This window comes from Ostrinia furnacalis, unplaced genomic scaffold, assembly GCF_004193835.3.
Source record: "Ostrinia furnacalis isolate ACB-3 unplaced genomic scaffold, ASM419383v2 OfSCF1649, whole genome shotgun sequence".
In the NCBI taxonomy this organism is placed as follows: domain Eukaryota; kingdom Metazoa; phylum Arthropoda; class Insecta; order Lepidoptera; family Crambidae; genus Ostrinia; species Ostrinia furnacalis.
In genome coordinates, this window is record NW_021131888.1 from 197,319 (window position 1) to 218,590 (window position 21,272).

The 21,272-nt window shown below is 45.1% G+C and overlaps 2 protein-coding genes across 3 annotated transcripts in view; both read right to left on the reverse strand.

Moving 5' to 3' along the window:
* The window catches only part of LOC114353306 (transcription elongation regulator 1-like), a 74,396-nt gene that overhangs the window by 42,439 nt on the left and 10,685 nt on the right, over positions 1 to 21,272 (reverse strand). The window contains exons 2-14 of the mRNA XM_028305244.1: positions 19,304 to 19,643; positions 18,266 to 18,452; positions 15,860 to 15,982; positions 14,842 to 14,949; positions 13,578 to 13,814; positions 12,645 to 12,757; positions 11,326 to 11,470; positions 10,458 to 10,547; positions 7,457 to 7,678; positions 5,523 to 5,759; positions 4,636 to 4,748; positions 3,995 to 4,139; positions 2,055 to 2,144 (exon numbers count right to left, since the gene is read on the reverse strand). Coding sequence (XP_028161045.1) covers positions 2,055 to 2,144; positions 3,995 to 4,139; positions 4,636 to 4,748; positions 5,523 to 5,759; positions 7,457 to 7,678; positions 10,458 to 10,547; positions 11,326 to 11,470; positions 12,645 to 12,757; positions 13,578 to 13,814; positions 14,842 to 14,949; positions 15,860 to 15,982; positions 18,266 to 18,452; positions 19,304 to 19,643 — 2,150 coding nt within the window. The remainder of the gene's footprint in view (positions 1 to 2,054; positions 2,145 to 3,994; positions 4,140 to 4,635; positions 4,749 to 5,522; positions 5,760 to 7,456; positions 7,679 to 10,457; positions 10,548 to 11,325; positions 11,471 to 12,644; positions 12,758 to 13,577; positions 13,815 to 14,841; positions 14,950 to 15,859; positions 15,983 to 18,265; positions 18,453 to 19,303; positions 19,644 to 21,272) is intronic.
* Positions 7,348 to 18,259, reverse strand: LOC114353281 (transcription elongation regulator 1-like). Of its 2 annotated transcripts, none has more exons than XM_028305199.1 (8): positions 18,079 to 18,259; positions 15,860 to 15,982; positions 14,842 to 14,949; positions 13,578 to 13,814; positions 12,645 to 12,757; positions 11,326 to 11,470; positions 10,458 to 10,547; positions 7,348 to 7,663 (listed from the first exon to the last, which is right to left on the reverse strand). In XM_028305199.1, exons 1-8 carry the CDS (start codon positions 18,098 to 18,100, stop codon positions 7,428 to 7,430), a joined length of 1,074 nt encoding a protein of 357 aa, XP_028161000.1. In that variant the 5' UTR covers positions 18,101 to 18,259; the 3' UTR covers positions 7,348 to 7,427. The 2 variants fall into 2 exon arrangements, with proteins under 2 accessions (XP_028161000.1, XP_028160999.1); XM_028305198.1 differs by having other exon boundaries at positions 7,348 to 7,678.

A 21,272-nucleotide genomic window follows, 5' to 3' on the forward strand; every position in this document is an offset into this window, starting at 1 on the left:
TTGACAAGTTGGTGCGCTTAAAGTGTGCATAAGACGTCTACTGGATAGAGTGGGAAACAGATGTAGATTTCTCTTGACAAAGACCGCAGTCTCGTAAATGTAGAGCGAGGGTACAGTTAGTATTTTTAATTCCTTGAAGTGTGGTTTGCAGCTGTCCCTCCACTTCAAGGATTTTATAGCTCTGATGCATTTCTTTTGAGCTCTGAAAACTTGCAGTTTATCGGTGCAGTGTTAGAACGACAACGACGATCTGTCCAATGCCACTTTCTGCGGACTGTTTTATAATCATCATTATAATAATCACTTCGCTTTGCATGATTGCAGATTATGAGGTGATGAGAAATGGTTGCACAATCTAAATATACATAACTCAAAGATGACTGGACTGACATAGTGATCTATCAACGCACAGCCCAAACCACTGGACGGATCGGGCTGAAATTAGGCATGCAGGTAGATGTTATGACGTAGGCATCCGCTAAGAAAGGATTTAACGAAACTCCACCCCTAAGGGGGTAAAACAGGATCCACGCGTACAAGTCGCGGACGGCCGCTAGTACAAAATAATAATTCCTTAGCACAGCAAAAATAAAAAACATAACTGAACTATTAAGGAATTGAGCCCAGAAACATCCTTAAGGAACCTTAATTTCGAAATTCGAACTCCTCCGAAGTTCTTCTGATTAATTTCGTTGCAGGTCCAATGACAGTTTAACTTTCCCCCGGGACAAACTTGACCTTCATTGGTTGGGTTACTGGCGGTCAAGCTGTAAATCCTGGCTACACAGGAGTTGCAAGGTGGGAACGAGAGGTGGGAATAGTCCCATTAAGGCGGCTTATCAAGCCACTGCGCTACTATATTCGCTCAGCATTGACAACACATCTAGTAATCATCATCATCAGTTCATTGAGTCTCCAGTGCAGGAGCCTGACCCTCTAATTGACCAGAGGCAAATGGAGGATTTGTCCTACACTCCCCACGCTGGCCAGACGGGTTGGGGAGGCCTGATGTTCGCATGTTTGTCCCTTACATCCGTATTCAGAAACATTACTATGAGGTCTCACAGTGCGCGTGGACACACAAGACACACGAACCCACCACAGAGCTCTATTCAACGCTGTGCGTTCGATTTGCTGCTTCACTTAAGCAAGTATCGTTTGTGAATACGGGCCGTTAGTCGCCTCTTACGACATCCGGGAAGAGTGGGTTTGCATTCTTCCAGAATCATCATCATTTCAGCTACAGGACGTCCACTGCTGAACATAGGCCTCCCCCAATGACTTCCACATCGCACGGTTAGTAGCGTAGGCAGGCCTCCCACTAGGTGGACCGACGGTCTGGTGAAGGTCGCGGGAGGTGCCTGGATGCGAGCGGTCTTTGTGGAAATCCTTGGGGAGGCCTTTGTCCAGCAGTGGACGTCTTTCGGCTGAAACGAACGAACGGTTGGTAGCGGCCTGCATCCAGCGCCTTGCTGCTACCTTTATGAGGTCATCGGTCCACCTTGTGGGACGTCCCACGCTCCGTTTTCCGAATCATCATCATCATCATCATCAACAGTCCACTGCTGGACTATGAGCGTCCTCCACTATAATGAAGGGTTTTGCCATAATCCCGACGCTTGGCAGGCGGGTTGGAGATCGCAGTTTGAAAGATTGATGTTTTTCAGAGAGCGCTTCTGCCCGTTCTCTGTTTGATGTGTAGTCCAGGGTTTCCCAATTTTTTTTTGCCAAGGAACCCTAATTGATTATACTTTTCCTAGCGGAACCCCCGTACTACTCCGCCCGCACGCCCTGCCCCTCCCTTGTGCGTAAACAAGTCGGTGCGAGCGAACAACGTCGGTCACGAAACGCGGGATAATATTTTTTACGGAACCCTTGCGGCCTTTCCACGGAACCCCAGGGTTCCGCGGACCACCATTCGGGAACCACTGGTGTAGTCCCTAAGTCGCCTCTCACGACACCCGCGGGAAGAGTAGGGGTTGGTGACAAATGTATTCTACTCTGCCGTCATCACACGGCTTCCGAATCATAGTGAATTATAATAGTAAACTCACCTTCTAGTGTACTTTCATCGATGTTGAGGTCAAACTTATTCTTCCTTGGAGGTCTCTCACCCTTGGCCAAGGCGATCTTGGTTTGAAGTTCTAAAACAATATTATTTTAATTAATTTCAGTGCATATTTACTTTAATGCCACAAAATCTAGACTAATATTATAAATGCGAAAGTAACTCTGTCTCTGTCACGTTTTCACACCTAAACCACTGAAGCGATTTTGGTGAAAGGACAGTGCCAATCCATGTATGGAAGTTGGACCAAGTGCTGCCCAGAATGAAACTATAGTGCATTTTGTTCCTCAGGCCAATACTAATTTGTAAACCGGAGCGCACTGCAATCTATCCCTGGAGTTAAGAGAAAAAAAGAGTTTTGTTTGGAATTATTTACATACAAAATATCATCGATGTTTACCTACTACGCATAAGATTTCGCGATTTTGGCATTAAATAACACTCGCTATGTTGAACTTAACCATACTGCATCCGTACACCTTACTTTAGTACGACTTCGACATTATTTATAAGCGATCAAACGCTGTTGCAGTAGATTGGTTAGTTGACCGAAATTAATTATTTCCAAAATAGAGCAAGAAGTTTTAGCTTACAATAACTTCAATAATCGATTGTAATACACCAATAAATTGATTTTTCGCAAGGATAGAGAACTAAAACTTCTTGATTCATTTTGGAAATAATGATTTCTGTCAAGTAACCAAACTATTGCAACAGCGCTAGATGGCTTATAAAGAATGTCTAAGTCGCACTAAAGTAACGTGTACGGATGCAGTATGGTTAAGTTCAACATAGCGAGTGTTATTTAATGCCAAAATCACGAAATCTTATGCGTAGTACGTATACATCGATGATATTTTGTATGAAAATATTTCAAAACAAAACTCTTTTTTTCTCTTAACTCCAGGGATAGATTGCAGTGCGCTTCGGTTTACACATTAGTATTGGTCTGAGGAACAAAATGCATTATGGGTTGATTCTGGGCAGCACTTGGTCCAGACCCTGGCACTATCCTTTGGCATAGAGATAGTTCGAGTCCCGGGAAAGGACATAGGATAGTTTTTATCCCGGTTTTTGAAACGGGAACGCGCGTGTTAAAGTTTTTCTGTGACAGACAAAATTCCACGCGGGCGAAGCCGCGGGCGGAAAGCTAGTTAGTACATAGGGCGAACTTAATGCTATTGGGCATTCTCTGCCAGTTACCTTCCAGATGTCACAGGTTACTCAACCTTTGTTATGTCACCTGTCATCCGGTTTACACTGGAGGGAAATCGAATCTTAACTTCGAACTCCTATGTTCTTCTGATTAATTTTACGGGTCCAATGACAGTTTAATTTTCTGGGAAAACTTGACCTTCACTGTTTGGGTTTTGGCGGTCAAGCTGCAGATCCTGGCTACACAGGAGTTGCGGTGGGAATAGTACCGTTTACGAGAGGTGGTAATAGTCCCGTTTACGAGAAGTGGGAATAGTCATAATCATATAAGTTTATAGTCTTTATTACTGTTAAAGTATTAAGGGTTTTTATTGGCGGTCGAGCTGTAGATCCTGGCTACACAGAGGTGGGAATACTCGTTTGCTAGAAGTGGTAATGGTCCCGTTTACGACGAGTGGGAATAGTCCCGTTTACGAGAGGTGGCAATAGTCCAGTTTACGATTAGAGGGAATAGTCCCGTTTACGAGAGGTGGTAATAGTCCCGTTTCAAGCTGAAGATCCTGGCTACGCAGGATTTACAGCGATGGAAAGGAAATAGTCCAGTTTACGAGATGTGGGAATAGTCCCGTTTACGAGAGGTGGGAATAGTCCCGTTTACGATAGGTGAGAATAGTCCCATTTACGAGAAGTGGGAATCGTCCCGTTTCAAGCTGTAGATCCTGGCTACACAGGAGTTGCAGCGGTGGGAACGAGAGGTGGGAATGGCCTTACCTTCCAGATCCTTCATGCACTGCGGCTTCTCCCACACACTCTCTTGCTTGTCGCTGTTGAAGTAGTAGGGACGGCCGTCCGGCGCGCGGTGCGTCGTCCATTCCCCGGCTAAGGCTATTAGTTCCGGGGGGATTGTAGGGATCACCTGTGGAGGGAATGGAATAGTAAGGGCGTGTGTTGAGAAGCCGGTTTCTGTTCAATCCAGCTCGATACTAAGGCCAGTACTGGTCCGACGTAGGACCGGATAGAAGCTGACTTGTCAACACACCCTAATGCATAATCTTTAAATTGCATCGATTGTCAATACAATATTGTCCGAGATATTGATCAAGTTATATTAAAACAAAAAGGGATGATTAAGGGTTCTTAAGTTTTTTTTTTAAATATATTAGTAATTTGTTATTACACTAATTACTAATACTCCCGTTAGTCCCTCGTATTAAGCTAAATAATATGCTTGTATCTTGAGCTCACCACAATAGTCGAGCGGCGGCGAGGACCGAACCCGCGTTCCCCGGATCACGAGTCGGCCAGTCCGACCCCATCACCGTTCGGTTATCGTGGCTTCAAGGGTGTGCGCAAATACAATACCTCTCGTATACTTCCTTGAAATACGACCTAAATTAGTACAAGTCACTCACCACTTCCTCCTTATGCGGCGGCGGCATGTGCGGCGGCGCCTCGCCGGTTAATTCCGGCGGCACGCCCAGCTGCGGCGGCAGACCGCCGCCCGCCGGCAATTGCGTTGCCGCGCCTGTAACATAATAAATAAAAATAAATAAAATAAAATAAGCCTTTATTGCTGTTAATTTTTTTAACTTATTTCACTATACATAATATTACAAATTATAACTAGAGGTAAGAAAAAATTCATTTAAACTAAAATAGTATTTTCGGCATTCGGCTTATCTCTCCTCTTAACAGCTTGTCTTTCGACAAAGGCCTCCTCTAAGGATTTCCATTTGTTTCTGTCCTTTGCTGTACGTAACCATTCTGGCCCAGCTACTTGTAACATATGGCACTGTCAATATATCAGTTCACTAAAGCCCGGTCCGTGAGCACGTAGAATTTTGTCCAATGGAACAATTCATTGGACAAAATTGTACGTGCTCGCAGACCAGACTATAGCTTCCCTTCATACCTATAAACAACTGTTCTCTAGGTTGTCTGAAAGAGATCGCCTTAAAATGATAATGCCGACTAAATTGTGCCGTATCTTTTGTATATTCCTTTCTTTTTCTTGTCTTTGTGGTGTACAATAAAGTGAGTTCTATTTGTCTACCCTCCTGAGACTTGAAAAAATTGCGTCTGTGAGAGTTTCACCCCGGAGCACCGGCTGACTGTAGATTACCGCATAATTTTAGTATCAAACAGCTGCTCCTATAACTGCTGGGGCATCTGCTGGAAGCTAGAAATCTTGGAATACTTATATTCCACTTTGAAAACTTATGGAGAGCTAGTGGACGTGGACCACTGCTCGCCATGTTGCCTGAAGACATGATTGTCTCTGTTGGTGTGTGATACTCACCAGGGGCGGTCTGAGCGGCGGGGGCCAACGACCCGGGGGGCCCGAGCGGCGGGGGCCAGGCGCCCCATCCAGGCCAGCCGGGGTAGCCGGGCTGGCCGTACTGCTGTCCCGGCATAGCTTGCGCCCCCATGGGCGGTTGTCCCATGGGCGGTTGTCCTGCCATGGCCGGTGGGCCTGCCATGGGTGGCTGTCCCATGGCCTGCTGGCTTGCCATGGCTGCGTAGTTCACCATACTGCCTGCGGGAGAGAGAGAGAGAACATTAAATTAGTCAATGTTGTCTCGAATTTAAAATTTTAAACTTTCGCGTTCCATTTCGACTTAAGAGCGTTTACGCCGTTTGGCGCAAAAACAGTACTTTTTCAACTCGTTACAATCATTAACCAGTAATACTACAAATATGTTATAGGCATAAATAGTTAGGCAATTTCGTCGTCTAAATAGTTAATTGAGAAAATATTGCGATTAGTTTAGCATTTTAGAATTCTATCAAGATAAGTCCACACAGGTTTTGTAAATTTCCACTTTAGCGTNATTTTAACCAATGACGATAGATTGCGCTTTTTAGACACGTCTTATTTATTTATTGAAATTTATTTGTCATAAATTATAGCCTATATGTTAATCTGGATTATAAGCAATAATACTGTAAAGTTTCAACAAAACCCGTTCAGTAGTTTTTGAGTGAAAGAGTAACAAACATCCAGACATCCAAACTTTCGCATTTATAATATTAGTTATAGTTATAATATTAGTAGGATAGGAAGTAGGATTGTTAGGTACGTCGCCACTAATGACAATAATTTTTTTCCCATTTATCCTCAGTAGGGACATAGTCAGTGTCCACAACCGGGAATAGACGGACTGAGGATACTATGCGGTATCCACGAATTACCTCAGCCTGTGCCTCAGTGATATCATATATTGATAAAGATAAATTGCATAAGCACTTAAGTTCTGCGATGTAGGGCACGCTTTTTTTCTTGTTATTATTAGTTTTTTTTTTTTGGTTTAGCGAGTCGCTTTTGTATTAGTTTTAAATCTCCGTCTGAATGTTGTGCTTACCCTTAAGTGACATATATATCAGAAATGTTATGTTCATAAATGTTAATCATAAGAGTATAATATATATGTTGTTGGTATGCCATATAAATAAATAAATAAATAAATAAATATCATGCGTTGCGCTTTTTTCAACAGTAGGATGCTCCACGACTACACAGCACTGTGCCATACTCGAGCCCCATATAGGACCAACGCGCGACGCAAAAGTATAGTCAGCGACTCAGTGCGGCCGGGCCTCCGAGATTAGGCATCAACCGGCTTAGTGCGCCGGCGGTAGCCAAAAACTTAGGGGTGAGACGATTCAAGTGGCCGTCAAATGACCACTGTCCAACTAAACTACAATCCGAGGTACCTACCGCAAAGATTTTCCGACTGTAATATGTTGTGTATGTTCCCCCTACAACTAGGTGGGACCCTGCTGGCAGAGCATTCCTATTAACTATTCTGTAACCACCTATTTATGGCAAATAAATTATTAGTATTATTCCTTTCGCGAATGAAAAATCCGCCAGATGGCAATACGTAGACGCGAGGTCCAAATGCTGCATGATTGGTTATTTTTGACGTGACATTGACAGATGTGTCAAAATCCACCAATCACGCAGCATTTGGACCTCGCGTCTACGTATTGCCATCTGGCGGAATTTCAATCGCGAAAACCCTCATTGTAATAAAGACGTGTTGTGAACTTTTTGGTCACTGAGCGTCACGAATGAATTTGACGCCGTCAAAACCTATGTCCAGCAAAACTGTTAGCATGATGATGTTAATGTTAATTCAAAAAGCTTAACCTTTCGATTGAAATGCTTCCAAACGATTCACACTAATAAGTATACAAACACTTACCAAGGCGTGCCGGAGATAGGCGTACTGGATATCGGCCGACTCTTATCTTGCTTCGCTTTTTCTTTATCAGCTTTCTCTTTCTCCGCTTTTTCTTTCTCCGCTTTCTCCTTCTCCGCTCGCTCGCGCTCCGCTTGCTCCCTCTCCGCTTTCTCCTTCTCCGCTCGCTCGCGCTCCGCTGCCGCTTTCCGCTCCGCTTCGGCCACCGCTTCGTCGTGGGCATCCACGTCGATCACTGGCGGCGGAATCGCTAGTTGTGGTGAGTTAGAAGGGTTGTTACTTTCGCTTAGCGCTTGTTAGGGTTAGTTGGGAGTTTGAAGAGATGGCGATGCTTTTCTTGTAGGGTTGCAACACAAACAGGCTGGCATTGTCGGTTCGATTGTATAAGACACTCGGAAGACTACAACCTTTTTGTCGGCCGATAATTTATTCCGGCTTTTAATGATGGTTTTCGCGAATGAAAGATCCGCTAGATGGCGGGACGTGCATGTGGGGTCTGACTGCTGCGTGATTGGTGGATTTTGACATATCTGTCAATGTCATGTCAAAAATAACCAATCATGCAGCATTTTGACCTCGCGTCTACGTATTGCCATCTGGCGGATTTTTCATTAGCGAAAACCCTCATTAGTACGCACATTACACAGATTTAATATCGGCCAATTCGTTCGTTCGTTTGTTTAGCCGAAAGACGACCACTGCTGGACAAAGGCCTCCCCCAAGGAGTTTCACGAAGACCGGTCCTGCGCCGCTCACATCCAGGCACCATCCGCGACCTTCACCAGATCGTCGGTCCACCTAGTGGGAGCTCACGCTACGTCTTCCGGCTCGTGGTCGTCACTCAATAACTTTCCTGCCCCAGCGGCCATCAGCTCTACGAGCTATAAGCCTCATACAAATTAGCAGCTGGCTTAACTTTCGGCCGACTAAAAGTCTGCAGTCTTCAGGCAGTGTTAGAACGACAACGACGATCTGTCCAATGCCACTTTCTGTGGACTGTTTTTACAATCATCATTATTGTAATCACTTCGCTTTGCATGATTGCAGATTATGAGGTGATGAGAAATGGTTGCACAATCTAAATATACATAACTCAAAGATGACTGACTGACATAGTAATCTATCAGCGCACAGCCCAAACCACTGGACGGATCGGGCTGAAACTTGTCATGCAGGTAGATGTTATGACGTAGGCATCCGTTAAGAAAGGATTTAACGAAACTCCACCCCTAAGGGGGTAAAACAGGATCCACGCGTACAAGTCGCGGACGGCCGCTAGTACAAAATAATTCCCTAGCACAGCAAAAATAAAAAAGAATAACACTCAGCCAGGAATCGAGCCCAGAAACATGCGCTTAAGGAACCTTAATTTCGAACTCCTGCTATTTTCTTTTGATTAATTTAGTTGCAAGTCCAATGACAGTTTAACTTTCCCCCGGGACAAACTTGACCTTCACTGGTTGGTTATGGCGGCCAAGCTGTAGATCCTGGCTACACAGGAGTTGCAGTGGTGGGAACGAGAGGTGGGAATACTCCCGTTAAGGCAGCTTATCAAGCCACTGCACTACTACTATATTCGCTCAGCATTGCTTGTCTAAACGACAACACTCTAGTAATCATCATCATCAGTTCATTGAGTCTCCAGTGCAGGAGCCTGACCCTCTAATTAACCAGAGACAAATGGAGGATTCGTCCTACACTCCCCACGCTGGCCAGACGGGTTGGGGAGGCCTGATGTTCGCATGTTTGTCCGTTACGCCCGTATTCACAAACATTACTATGAGGTCTCACAGTGCGTGTGGACGCACAAGGTGAACCACAGAGCTCTATTCAACGCTGTGCGTTCGATTTCCTGCTTCACTTAAGCAAGTATCGTTTGTGAATACGGGCGTTAGTCGCCTCTTACGACATCCACGGGAAGAGTGGGGTTGCATAATCATCATCATTTCAGCCACAGGACGTCCACTGCTGAACATGGGCCTCCCCCAATGATTTCTACATCGCACGGTTGGTAGCGTAGGAAGACGTAGCGTAGACAGGCCTCCCACTAGGTGGACCGACGATCTGGTGAAGGTCGCGGGAGGTGCCTGTATGCGAGCGGCGCAGGACTAGTGATGTACAAGGCTCGAGGCTTCCAAGTCCTTTTGCCGAGAGCTCAGTCGTTTACAGGGCTCGCCTCGTCTGTATGAAGCTCGACGACTCGGAAGTCTTTTTTAGAGTTCGAGCCTTTTTCGGAGCTCGCCTCATTTGTATGAAGCTTGGACTCTTTCGCAGAGCTCGAACCTTTTTTCATTTTCATTTTCAAAATAAAATATAAGTACATTTTAAGAATCTTAAATTATAATAAAAATCAATGTAAGTGATGTTTTTTTATTTTTTTCGAAGGTTTGAGTTTTTTTGAAGGTTTGAGCTCTTCTGAAGGTACGAGCTCTTTAGAAGGCTCGAGCTCTTTTAAAGCCTCAGGCATGGCCCAGAGAGCTCGGGGCACCGAGCCTAACCGAGCTCACTGAGTCTTGCCATTCCGCCTCGAGGCTTCAAAAATAGGACTCGACGCCTCGAGTCTTGTACATCACTACGTAGGACCGGTCTTTGTGGAAATCCTTGCCTTTGTCCAGCAGTGGACGTCTTTCGGCTGAAACGAACGAACGGTTGGTAGCGGCCTGCATCCAGCGCCTTCCTGCTACCTTTATGAGGTCATCCGTCCACCTTGTAGGACGTCCCACGCTCCGTTTTCCGAATCATCATCATCATCATCATCATCAACAGTCCACTGCTGGACTATGAGCGTCCTCCACTATAGTGAAGGGTTTTGCCATAATCCCCACGCTTGGCAGGCGGGTTGGAGATCGCAGTTTAAAAGATTGATGTTTTTCAGAGAGCGCTGCTGCCCGTTCTGTTTGATGTGTAGTCCCTCAGTCGCCTCTTACTTACGACACCCGCGGGAAGAGTAGGGGTTGGTGACAAATGTATTCTACTCTGCCGTCACCACACGGCTTCCGAATCATAGTGAATCATAATAGTAAACTCACCTTCTAGTGTACTTTCATCGATGTTGAGGTCAAACTTATTCTTCCTTGGAGGTCTCTCACCCTTGGCCAATGCGATCTTGGTTTGAAGTTCTAAAACAAAATTGTTATAGTTCATTTTATTACGTAAAAGGTACAGGGCGACTACTGTTTAAAGTATTTTAAAAGAGAAACACTTCTTTATCAACCTATATGTAGTACACTGTTGGACATAAACCTTCCCAAATTAGTGCCATTTTATCCTGTCTTCGCATGTCGTCACTTCCCCCAGTTGTATCCATACAAGAAGTCGTTTAATTCAAACCCAAAAATAATTAAAAAATAGGAACAAAATTATTGTATCGAGCCTTATTTCAGATTTTTGTGTTGCTATATTCTCGTGTGGGTCAAACAGTTATTTCTAGTGTTGAGTTACACTTACGTGTGGGTCGAAAGTTATTTATAAAGTTGAGCTACACTTACGTGTGGCCCGAAAATTATTTCGTGTTGAGCTTCACTTACGTGGGTCGAAAGTCATTTCTTTCTAATGTTTAGCTTCACTTACGTATGGATCAAAAGTTATATCTAGTGTTAAGTTACACTTCCGTATGGGTCGAAAGTTCTTTCTAGTGTTGAGTTACACTTACGTGTGGGTTGAAAGTTATTTCTTGTGTTGAGTTACACTTACGTGTGGGTCGAAAGTTATTTCTAGTGTTGAGCTAGTTTTTTCTGGGGTTTCAGCTAAATTTACGGGTAGGTCGAAAGTGATTTCTAGTGTTGAGCTACACTTTCGTTAGGGTTGAAAGTTATTTCTAGTATTGAGTTACACTTACGTGTGGGTCAAAAGTTATGTCTAGTATTGTGCTATCCTGCTAATAGTCTTATTTATTACCTTCCAGATCCTTCATACACTGCGGCTTCTCCCAAACGCTCTCCTGCTTGTCGCTGTTGAAGTAGTAAGGACGACCGTCCGGCGCGCGGTGCGTCGTCCATTCCCCGGCTAAGGCTATGAGTTCCGGGGGGATTGTGGGGATTACCTGTGGGAGAATAGTTATAATAGTCAGGGATTGGAATAGTAATGTGTGTATTTATTATCAAGGCTTTATTGACATAGTACAGACAGAGTAAAAACAAATGAGTAGGTTATCTTCATAGAAACGCACCGAGCGCGGTTTGTATATGAGCGCGCCAATACTTATTACGTATACGTAGATAACCTACTAATTTGTATTTACTCTGATACAGACAACAGCACGTAAATCTAAACACGGTGGCTTATTTCCGTAGTACAGTCCGATGCAAACTTTATGGAGGCTCGGAAAATCGCACGAGTCGCGAGTAGTACACAAGGCGAAAAAATCTGCGTGCACAAGCCGCCATTAAGTATTCATTGGACTGCAATAAAGATTTGCGAAAAAAATATTGTCTAATGTGTCGTCTAGACTTAGCGCTACTGTAGAGTAAGGCCCGGTTTCCAACAAAGCAAAGCGAAGTAGAGAAGTGTGTGAATCAAATTTAATTATTTTCACTTCTCGTCTCCGCTCTGCAAAGCTCAGTTCTGCTCCGCCGCTGTCAAATTCTATAGAAAAATGGAGTCCACGCGACACTTCTCTCTTCTCCGCACGATCCATTTCCACCGAAGCGGAGCGGAGAGATGTGTAAATAATGAAGTCTAATTGGTTATTCAAAAGATTTCTCTGCTCCGCTCCGCATTAGTGGAAAGCGGGGCTTCATTAATGCTGTTGGTATGGTTGAAGCTTAAGGCTGGTTTTAAAGTCACGCTGACGCACGCTGACCGTCAACGCTGACAGCCGAAATGTATGAAGCGTCGGCGCCGAGAGATCAGCGTCACTCAGAAACGGTCCCTTCAATTACATACATATTGATCTGTCAGCGCCGACGATCAGCGAGCGGTCAGCGCGATTCTAAGGCTTGATTTCCTTTTTGGCTTGATTTCCTCCTACGCTGACGTCGGTCGCGTACATCGGTCGAGCGTACGAATAAACACAATGTTCTATGAAGCACCGCACTGCAACGCCGTCGCCAGCGGCAGATGATTACATAGAACTAGTGTGTAATCGTGAGCGCCGCTGACATCGGTGACCGACGTCAGCGGCGCGCACGATTACGCTCGACCGATGTACGCGACCGACGTCAGCGTAGGCGGAAATCAAGCCTAAAACCCGCCTAAGGCTGTACAAAGTAACTCACCACTTCCTCCTTATGCGGCGGCGGCATGTGCGGCGGCGCCTCGCCAGTTAGTTCCGGCGGCACGCCCAGCTGCGGCGGCAGCCCGCCGCCCGCCGGCAGTTGTGTTGCCGCGCCTACACAGGAAATATGAGTCAGTATTATAAGTCAAAGGGCGATGGAGCGGGCTATGCTCGGAGTTTCCCTGCGTGATCGAATCAGAAACGTGGAGATCCGCAGGAGAACCAAAGCAACCGACATAGCTCGCAGAATTGCTAAAATCAAGTGGCAGTGGGCGGGGCACATAGCTCGTAGAGACGATGGCCGTTGGGGCAGGAAAGTTCTCGAGTGGCGACCACGGGCTGGAAGACGTAGCGTGGGCAGGCCTCCTACTAGGTGGACCGACGATCTGGTAAAGGTCGCGGGAAGAGCCTGGATGCGGGCAGCGCAGGACCGTTCATTGTGGAAAACCTTGGGGGAGGCCTTTGTCCAGCAGTGGACGTCATTTGGCTGAGACGACGATTATAAGTCATGATACTTTGCAACTTGGCTTTCAAGCCGTTGACTGCCGAGACATTACGACACTAGAAGCGATAGAAATGTTATTGTTCGAGGTTCACCGGTGAGGCGCGTGGCATCTAGAGTGTTAAGAAGAGATTTTACACATCCTATTTTAAACTGTACCACTGTGCTGAAGTAGAATAAAAGAATAGAATAGAATTGACTTTATTGATCACACTAAGCACAAATTATAAAAAATAACAAATCGAACAGAAAATAGTGCCTGCTCAGCATTTATTTTGACATGCTCGTAAGGGCATGTCAAGGAAGGAAGTACTGAGAAGCAGCGCAAGAAAACCGAAGCTACCATGATGCCTGCAGGATCTTTGGGAAGTTAGTGCGCGTGGGACACTACCAGTCTTAGCCTGGGGACACTACTAGACGTGGGACACTCACCAGGGGCAGTCTGAGCAACGGGGGCCAACGACCCGGGGGGCCCGAGCGGCGGGGGCCACGCGCCCCAGCCAGGCCAGCCGGGGTAGCCGGGCTGGCCGTACTGCTGTCCCGGCATAGCTTGCGCTCCCATGGGCGGTTGTCCCATGGGCGGTTGTCCTGCCATGGCCGGTGGACCCGCCATGGGTGGCTGTCCCATGGCCTGCTGGCTTGCCATGGCTGCGTAGTTCACCATACTGCCTGCGGGAGGAGAGAGAGAATAAGTAAAAACATATAGACGATGTCAAGGATTGAATTTAAAAGTATCGGATATCCGAAAGTTTCGGTTACGGTTGCGGATATCTGTGCTCTTCAAAATGTAATTTGCAGTATAGTCTGGTCGCCGAGCACGTATAACTTTGTCCAATGTCGCGTGTTTATCCCAACTAATATCCCAACTAATATTATAAATGCGAAAGTAACTCTGTCTGTCTGTCTGTCTGTCTGTCTGTCTGTCTGTTACGCTTTCCCGCTTAAACCTCGCAACCGATTTTGATGAAATTTGGCATAGAGATAGTTTGAGTCTCGGGAAAGAACATAGGATAGTTTTTATCCCGGTTTTTGAAACAGGGATGCGCGCGATAAAGTTTTTNTTAACGCGACGTTTATTAATGAGTTACATTATGTACTCACGGCTCGACGTTTCGGCTGCGATGCTGCAGCCGTGGTCACAAGCAAACTACATGTCGCGTTAAGACCCGTGTCTTTCTATCTAAGTTTTCTAGAATTTACGCAAGAGAAGCTACGGGCAAAACTAGTGACGATTGTTACGAAGATTCCATTCCCTATCCGAAAGTTCGGAACTTCAGATTGATTTTGCACGTGCATTTTAGATTCCGATTGCTACTCCTGACAGACACATTTACAGACAGGTCACACGGTACACCGATTTTGTGAAAAATATTATTGGCAGGTAGCTAATTGCTCATAAGATAGGCCCCCTTAATTGATATTTATTGTCCATGATGCATATCTTTTCTTAAAGGTTATTAAACCTTTGTTTGTCACCTGTCATCCGTTTTGCAATGGAAGGAAGTCGAACCTTAACTTCGAACTCCTATGTTCTCCTGATTAATTTCGTTGCGGGTCCAATGGCAGTTTAACTTTCCCCCGGGACAAACTTGACCTTCACTGGTTGGGTTATTGGCGGTCAAGCTGTAGATCCTGGCTACACAGGAGTTGCAGCGGTGGGAACGAGAGGTGGGAATAATCCCGTTAGCCAACTTACCGGGCGGCATAGTACCGGGCGCCGCCTCCCCAGGAGGCATTTCGTCCGCTTCGGCGGCGAGAACGCTGCTGGCCGCTTCCTTCTCCTTAGCCGCTAGAGCCGCGTCCACTGCAAGGGAAAACACAATGAAATAAAGGAATAAAAAACTTCATCCTTATTTCTCTCGGTCACTGACCACAGAATAATAATGTACTACGTACAGAAGATTTTCTTCGCGAAGGTATTTAAAAAAATGTATGCTCAATGTCGTTAACAATATGGTGTAATTTAGCCTGTCTCAAGAGTCGAGCACCATTTTGTTGACAAACGTCAGTGAACGGCACTGCGCCGAAGCTATAGGGCTGACTTCGGTAAAATAATGTGTGACGTGAGGTGCCAAACTGCAAAAAAATGGCGGAGGAAATACATGATTAATAATTATTATGAATTATCATGAATAATATTAACCACTTATTTACCTCTCAGTGTCTTCAGGCAACTTAAAAAAGTACATTCTGTGTTTTTATTATTATTTAGGCAGTTAAATACATTGTATTTTTGCCAATGATGCTCGACGCTGTGTTCATGGTAATGCTATATTCATTTATTTATTAATCTACCTTGGATATTCATCTTCATTTAAGGTACATGGTAGCAATCCCGTCAATAATAATTATTAATAAATATCAGAAAACCAACCAAACTATCGGCACTAACAGACTCTTCATCCACGGGAAGAATGATGGTGGCCCTATTCTACTAACTAGCTTCTAACTACTAGAAGAATAGCTTCAACTTGATATGATTCAACTCTACCGGAATTGCAAGGATAAGGCCTGGTTTCCACCAAGGTAAGGAGACATTTTTGTTTTTTTTTTTTTTGGCAGAGCGGAGTAAAATAACCACCCAGATTTCATTATTCACGAATCTGATTGGTTCACAGATATGATTGGTTATTCAAAACAATTCTTCGCCCCGCTACGCTCTGTCTTGGTGGAAACCGGGCCTAAGATCAAGTTTAATATTATGTCAAGCTCACCTTGCTCCTTGATCCACGGGGGCGGCTGATTCATAAAATTGGTGTTCATGACGCCATTCGGCATCATGTTCATGTTGGTGTTGGCCATCTGGTTGGGGTTCATCTGCGCGCCGGGGATTTGACCTGGGGGCAAAGATATTATTAGGTTCCTATTGAGTTCACCTGCCGGCCGGGCTAGGATACGCGTTTTGATAAAAACTTATCGATGATTTTAGATGATAAAATAAGCCCATAGGCTTATCTCGCTAAATCGATAAAATGCCGCTATAAAATCCTAGGGCTACTGGGGAAAAAACTTGAGGTGTTTTAGGTCTTTTTTGTAAACGTCAAAATTTAGAAAGATCAAATATTTTTGTGAGTGTCTACATTGCCTCACGCGACATAGAAATGCCAAGTGACATTTAGCTCATGCTAACGTCAATGCACAATTACCTGGACACAAGCGAGTGTGGCCTCTCGAGGCCCAATCCAGATGGTTTCGAACGACGTAAAGTGGCATAAGTGTCACATAGCTCATTCTATAGTTACAATTCAGTATCACTTACCATAGTGGAGCTCTCTTGAGGTAAAGGCTATCTACACACACTATCTACTCGACGCAGTGACGTAAGTGTAACATAGCCCATTGAACAGGTACAGGCTTCGCTTAAACGTAGAGTGTCTTAAGTATCACTTCATCATCATCATCTCAGCCATAGGACGTCCACTGCTGAACATAGGCCTCCCCCAATGCTTGGTAGCGGCCTGCGTCCAGCGCCTTCCTGCTACCTTTATGATGTCGTCGGTTCACGTCTGGGTGGACGTCTCACGCTGCTCTTTATCACTTAGCTAGTCCTAAGGTGTAGTTCCACTCACCAGCCTGCACTCTAACAGAGTGGGGCTCTCTAGAGATGAGGTCTAACGTCGTAGTGTCTTAAGTGTCACTTAGCTCGTTCTACGGGTATCACTGAGACGTAGAGTGTCTTAAGTGTCACTTAGCTCGTTTTGCAGTTATCACTTAGACGTAGTGTATTAAGTGTCACTTACCTCATTCTACAGGTATCACTTAGACGTAGTGTCTTAAGTGTCACTTAACTCGTTCTACGGGTATCACTTAGACGTAGAGTGTATTAAGTGTCACTTAGCTCGTTGTACAAGTCCCAATTAGACGTATTGTCTTAAGTGTCACATAGCTCGTTGTATAAGTGTCACTTAAACGTAGTGTCTTAAGTGTCACTTAGCTCGTTCTATGGGAGTCACTTAGAAGTAGAGTGTCTTAAGTGTCACTTAGCTCGTTGCAGAGGAAACACTTAGAAGTTGAGTGTCGTGTCACATAGCTCATTCTACGGGTGTCACTTAAGACGTAAAGCAGCCTAAGTGTCACATAGCCTACACTTGNTCGTTCTACAGGTATCATTTAGACGTAGTGTCTTAAGTGTCACTTAGCTCGTTCTGCGGGTATCACTTAGACGTAGTGTCTTAAGTGTCACTTAGCTGGTATCACTTAGACGCAGTGTCTTTAGTATCACTTAGACGTAGAGTGTCTTAAGTGTCACTTAGCTCGTTCAACTGGTATCACTTAGACGTAGAGTGTCTTAAGTGTCACTTAGCTGGTATCACTTAGGCGTAGTGTCTTAAGTGTCACTTAGCTCGTTCTACGGGTATCACTGAGACGTAGTGTCTTAAGTGTCACTTAGCTGGTATCACTTAGACGTAGTGTCTTAAGTATCACTTAGCTGGTATCACTTAGACGTAGTGTCTTAAGTGTCACTTAACTGGTATCACATAGACGTAGTGTCTTAAGTGTCACTTAGCTCGTTCTACGGGTATCACTTAGACGTAGAGTGTCTTAAGTGTCACTTAGCTCGTTTTGCAGTTATCACTTAGACGTAGTGTCTTAAGTGTCACTTAGCTCGTTCTACGGGTATCACTTAGACGTAAAGTGTCGTAAGTGTCACTTAGATCGTTCTGCGGGTACCACTTAGACGTAGAGTGTCTTAAGTGTCACTTAGCTCGTAGTACAAGTATTACTTAGACGTAGTGTCTTAAGTGTCACTTAGCTCGTTCTACAGTTAGTAGCACTGAGACGTAGTGTCTTGAGTGTCACTTAGCTCGTTCTACGGGTATCACTGAGACGTAGAGTGTCTTAAGTGTCACTTGCCTCGTTGTACACATACTATTTAGACGGTGAGTGTCTTAAGTGTCACATAGCCTACACTTGTACAGTAAGTGCCACTTACCAGCCTGCACCATAGCCTCCATCTCTGCCTGCGGGACGACCTTCAGCGCGGGCCCCTCTTGCGGCCGCGTCCAGGTGGTCTCGCGCGTCCGCGAGTGGTAGTAGTAAGACTTGCCGTCTTCGCTCTTGCTCTACAGAGTGGGGCTCTCTTGGGACCAGGTCTAACGTCGTAGTGTCTTAAGTGTCACATAGCCTACACTTGTACAGTAAGTGCCACTTACCAGCCTGCACCATAGCCTCCATCTCTGCCTGCGGGACGACCTTCAGCGCGGGCCCCTCTTGCGGCCGCGTCCAGGTGGTCTCGCGCGTCCGCGAGTGGTAGTAGTAAGACTTGCCGTCTTCGCTCTTGGTCTCCACCCAGATTTCTGGTGCGGGCTGGTGGGACACAAAAGTAAGTTAAAGTCACAATTCAATCTATGAACGAACATATCAAGATTAAATAACTTGAAAAAAATCTAATTGCCTAAGGCCCAGAGAGACCACACATGACGCGACCAGTTTGAAACCGGTTGGAAATGGTCGCGTCGTGTGTGGTCTCTCAACGGAATCTATGGCAGAAACTTAGATGCAACTCAAAAGTAACTAGAAGTTGCAGTTTTGTTGCAATTGCGTTTCACCGTGTGTTCTGGGCCTAAGATGGGAATTGAACCCATGACACCTTCCACTTACTGGCTTGTCTTTTTTTATGCAAAACAAGGCAGGTATTTGACCGCAATCGCAACTGGTGTTAAGTGAGATGCAGTCTAGGATGGTACATATCTGCCCTGTAAGTGCCTATTCACTCTCGCCTTGAAAACGCCGGATTATAGTCTTCGGGAAAGACAGCAGCAGGCAGCGAATTCCAGTCCCTAGCTGTTCGCATTATAAAAGAGTCATCGAAACACTTAGTAGGAGCTGGTGGAATGTCTCAATTTTCAATTTTTCAAGTTATTTTATTTTCGTAGACTGAGCCAGGTCCAATTGCCTTCGGTGTACTTCATATTGTAAGTCTAACTACCTGTACCTACCAGTGTCTAATGGTTCGAAGGCAATAAATACATTTTTTTTATTTGAGATGTGACTTAACATTTAAATTTTTTATCAATTTTAGTTTTCATTACTTTTGGATTTTAAGACAATCAAGACATCTGAAGTCTCCCTGACGTTTGACGTCACAAAACACTCCCCCGTACCTCAGGATCTGACTCAGTTATACGCTAGAGTACAAAAACGTAGTTAAAACTTACCATATTAGGCGGAGGCATGCCGGGCGGACCGCCAAACGGAGGCGGCTGCCCCATCATATTGGGAGGCGGTCCCATCGGCCCCCCCGGCGGCATCATCCCCGGCGGGGGTCCAAACGGAGGGGGGCCGCCCATCATACCCGGCGGAGGCGGCCCCATCGGCCCCCAGTTGTTGTCGTAGTTCGGCCCGTTGTTCGGCCCGAAGCGGGGCCCGCCGCGGCCGCGGAAGAAGCCCCGGCCCCGCATGGGGGGGCCGCCGGGCCCGTAGCCGCGGCCGCGGAACCGCATCGGGGGTGGCGGCCCGTTCATCCAAGCTGGCGGTGGGCCTCTGTTACCGCCGCGTCTGCAAATTAAGATTATTAGAGCCAGTTCATACATGCGGGCTGCGTTCATTTTGCACTGATCGCAGACCGCAGAACGCATCGCAAAGCATATAATTAATGTATACTATAAGCCGGGTTACAAATTTCTATATCTTTGGAACTACTAGACTTCTATCAAAAACGAACTACTACAGACTAACAACTACACTGTTAAATTGATATTTTTCATCCCCAAAATTATTGTCATGTCATCCATGGGCGTCCCCCCTGGGGCTCTAAAACTGAACTCCGACAAAGGATATACGCCTTTGTCTGAGTAGTGTATGTCGAAGTAAAGTCATGTCGATTTTCAGTATTGTCGGAGTAACGTAATGTCGAAGTAACGTTTTTCCAGCCCCCCCTGGAAATCGCTTTGAAGGAGCTAAATCAAACGATTTGACTAAAAAATCGGACTTGGCCCCCCCAGCCAGTAGCTAAAGTACCAAAAGCATAATAAATATAATAATCAATTTCCATACATAGCAAACGGTTTCACCACGCAAACGGCTGCCATCTTCTCTTCACCACAATACTCTTCTTCAAAAGTTATCAGCTCCTTTATTCCCATTTTCCCCCTTCGAGCTTACCACCGGGGTGGTGGTTGGCACTAGATATAGCGTTTATATTCCCATATGCCCACTTCGAACACCCGTCTGATGACGGTCTAGTATCGCAAAGGTACGAGCAATCACGAGAAACTTCTTTTTAATTCAATTTATTTTTGATTGTCATTTGTTTTCACTTCTTTCTACTCAAACTAAAAATTTAATACAATGTTTTGTCAGCTCCTTTATTCCCCGGGGTGGCGGTTGGCACTAAATATGGCGTTTAAATTCCCATGTGCCCCCTTCGAAAAACTGCCTGATAAAGGTCTAGTATCGTAAAGGTACGAGCACTCACGAGAAACTTAATTTTAATTTAATATTTTATTTTCGACTGTCACTTGTTTTCACTTAAATATGTATCACCAATACTAATGCAATGTGATATTTTATATCTTAAAATTTTCACATTTATGTACACGGCCATTTTAAAATCTCTCGTAATGTCGGCGAAATATTTCGTTCAAACATCCAACTATTTCTCTACAGAAATTAAATACGTTTTAAGCAAACTATACTCGAAGATCACAGAAACACTTTCGACAACAATTTCTATATCAAAAATCAATGTTTTATGCCTCAAAACCGACAGTAAAACTTGCGTATTAATCACGTGCACGGTCAGACGAAATTTTGATTTATCACTCCCGTCTGGACATCAATCTACGCATCCCGTTTACAGATTCATTGCGACCAATCACAGTACTGTATTTAGATTCGCGCCGGTGCATCTCTCTAGTGCGCAAGTGCTTGTTTAATGACCGTCTCACCCCATGTCTAGTGTACCTAGCTATACAGGTAAGACCTGCAAATAGGTACGTCGCAGTTGCAATATGCGCGAAGTTGATCGAACACGAGCGAGGCGAAACGAACTGAAAATGGGTGTTCACACTATCTGTACCTGTAGCGCGAAAAAGTTTTGACGTGGAATCGTTTGCGTGTTCGAATCGCCATCAAAAGATTTAGAATTAAAACTTAAACAGCGCCCTTGTGAACGTGACGTAAAGT

Coding starts and splice junctions, on each gene's coding strand:
- LOC114353281 (XM_028305198.1), bottom strand. CDS start 18,100: ATGGAGGCTATGGTGCAGGCTG. Junction 14,950..15,859: donor CCCGTGGATCAAGGAGCAAG/GTGAGCTTGACA, acceptor TTTCCCTTGCAG/TGGACGCGGCTCTAGCGGCT. Junction 11,471..12,644: donor CGCCGCATAAGGAGGAAGTG/GTGAGTTACTTT, acceptor ATTCTCCCACAG/GTAATCCCCACAATCCCCCC.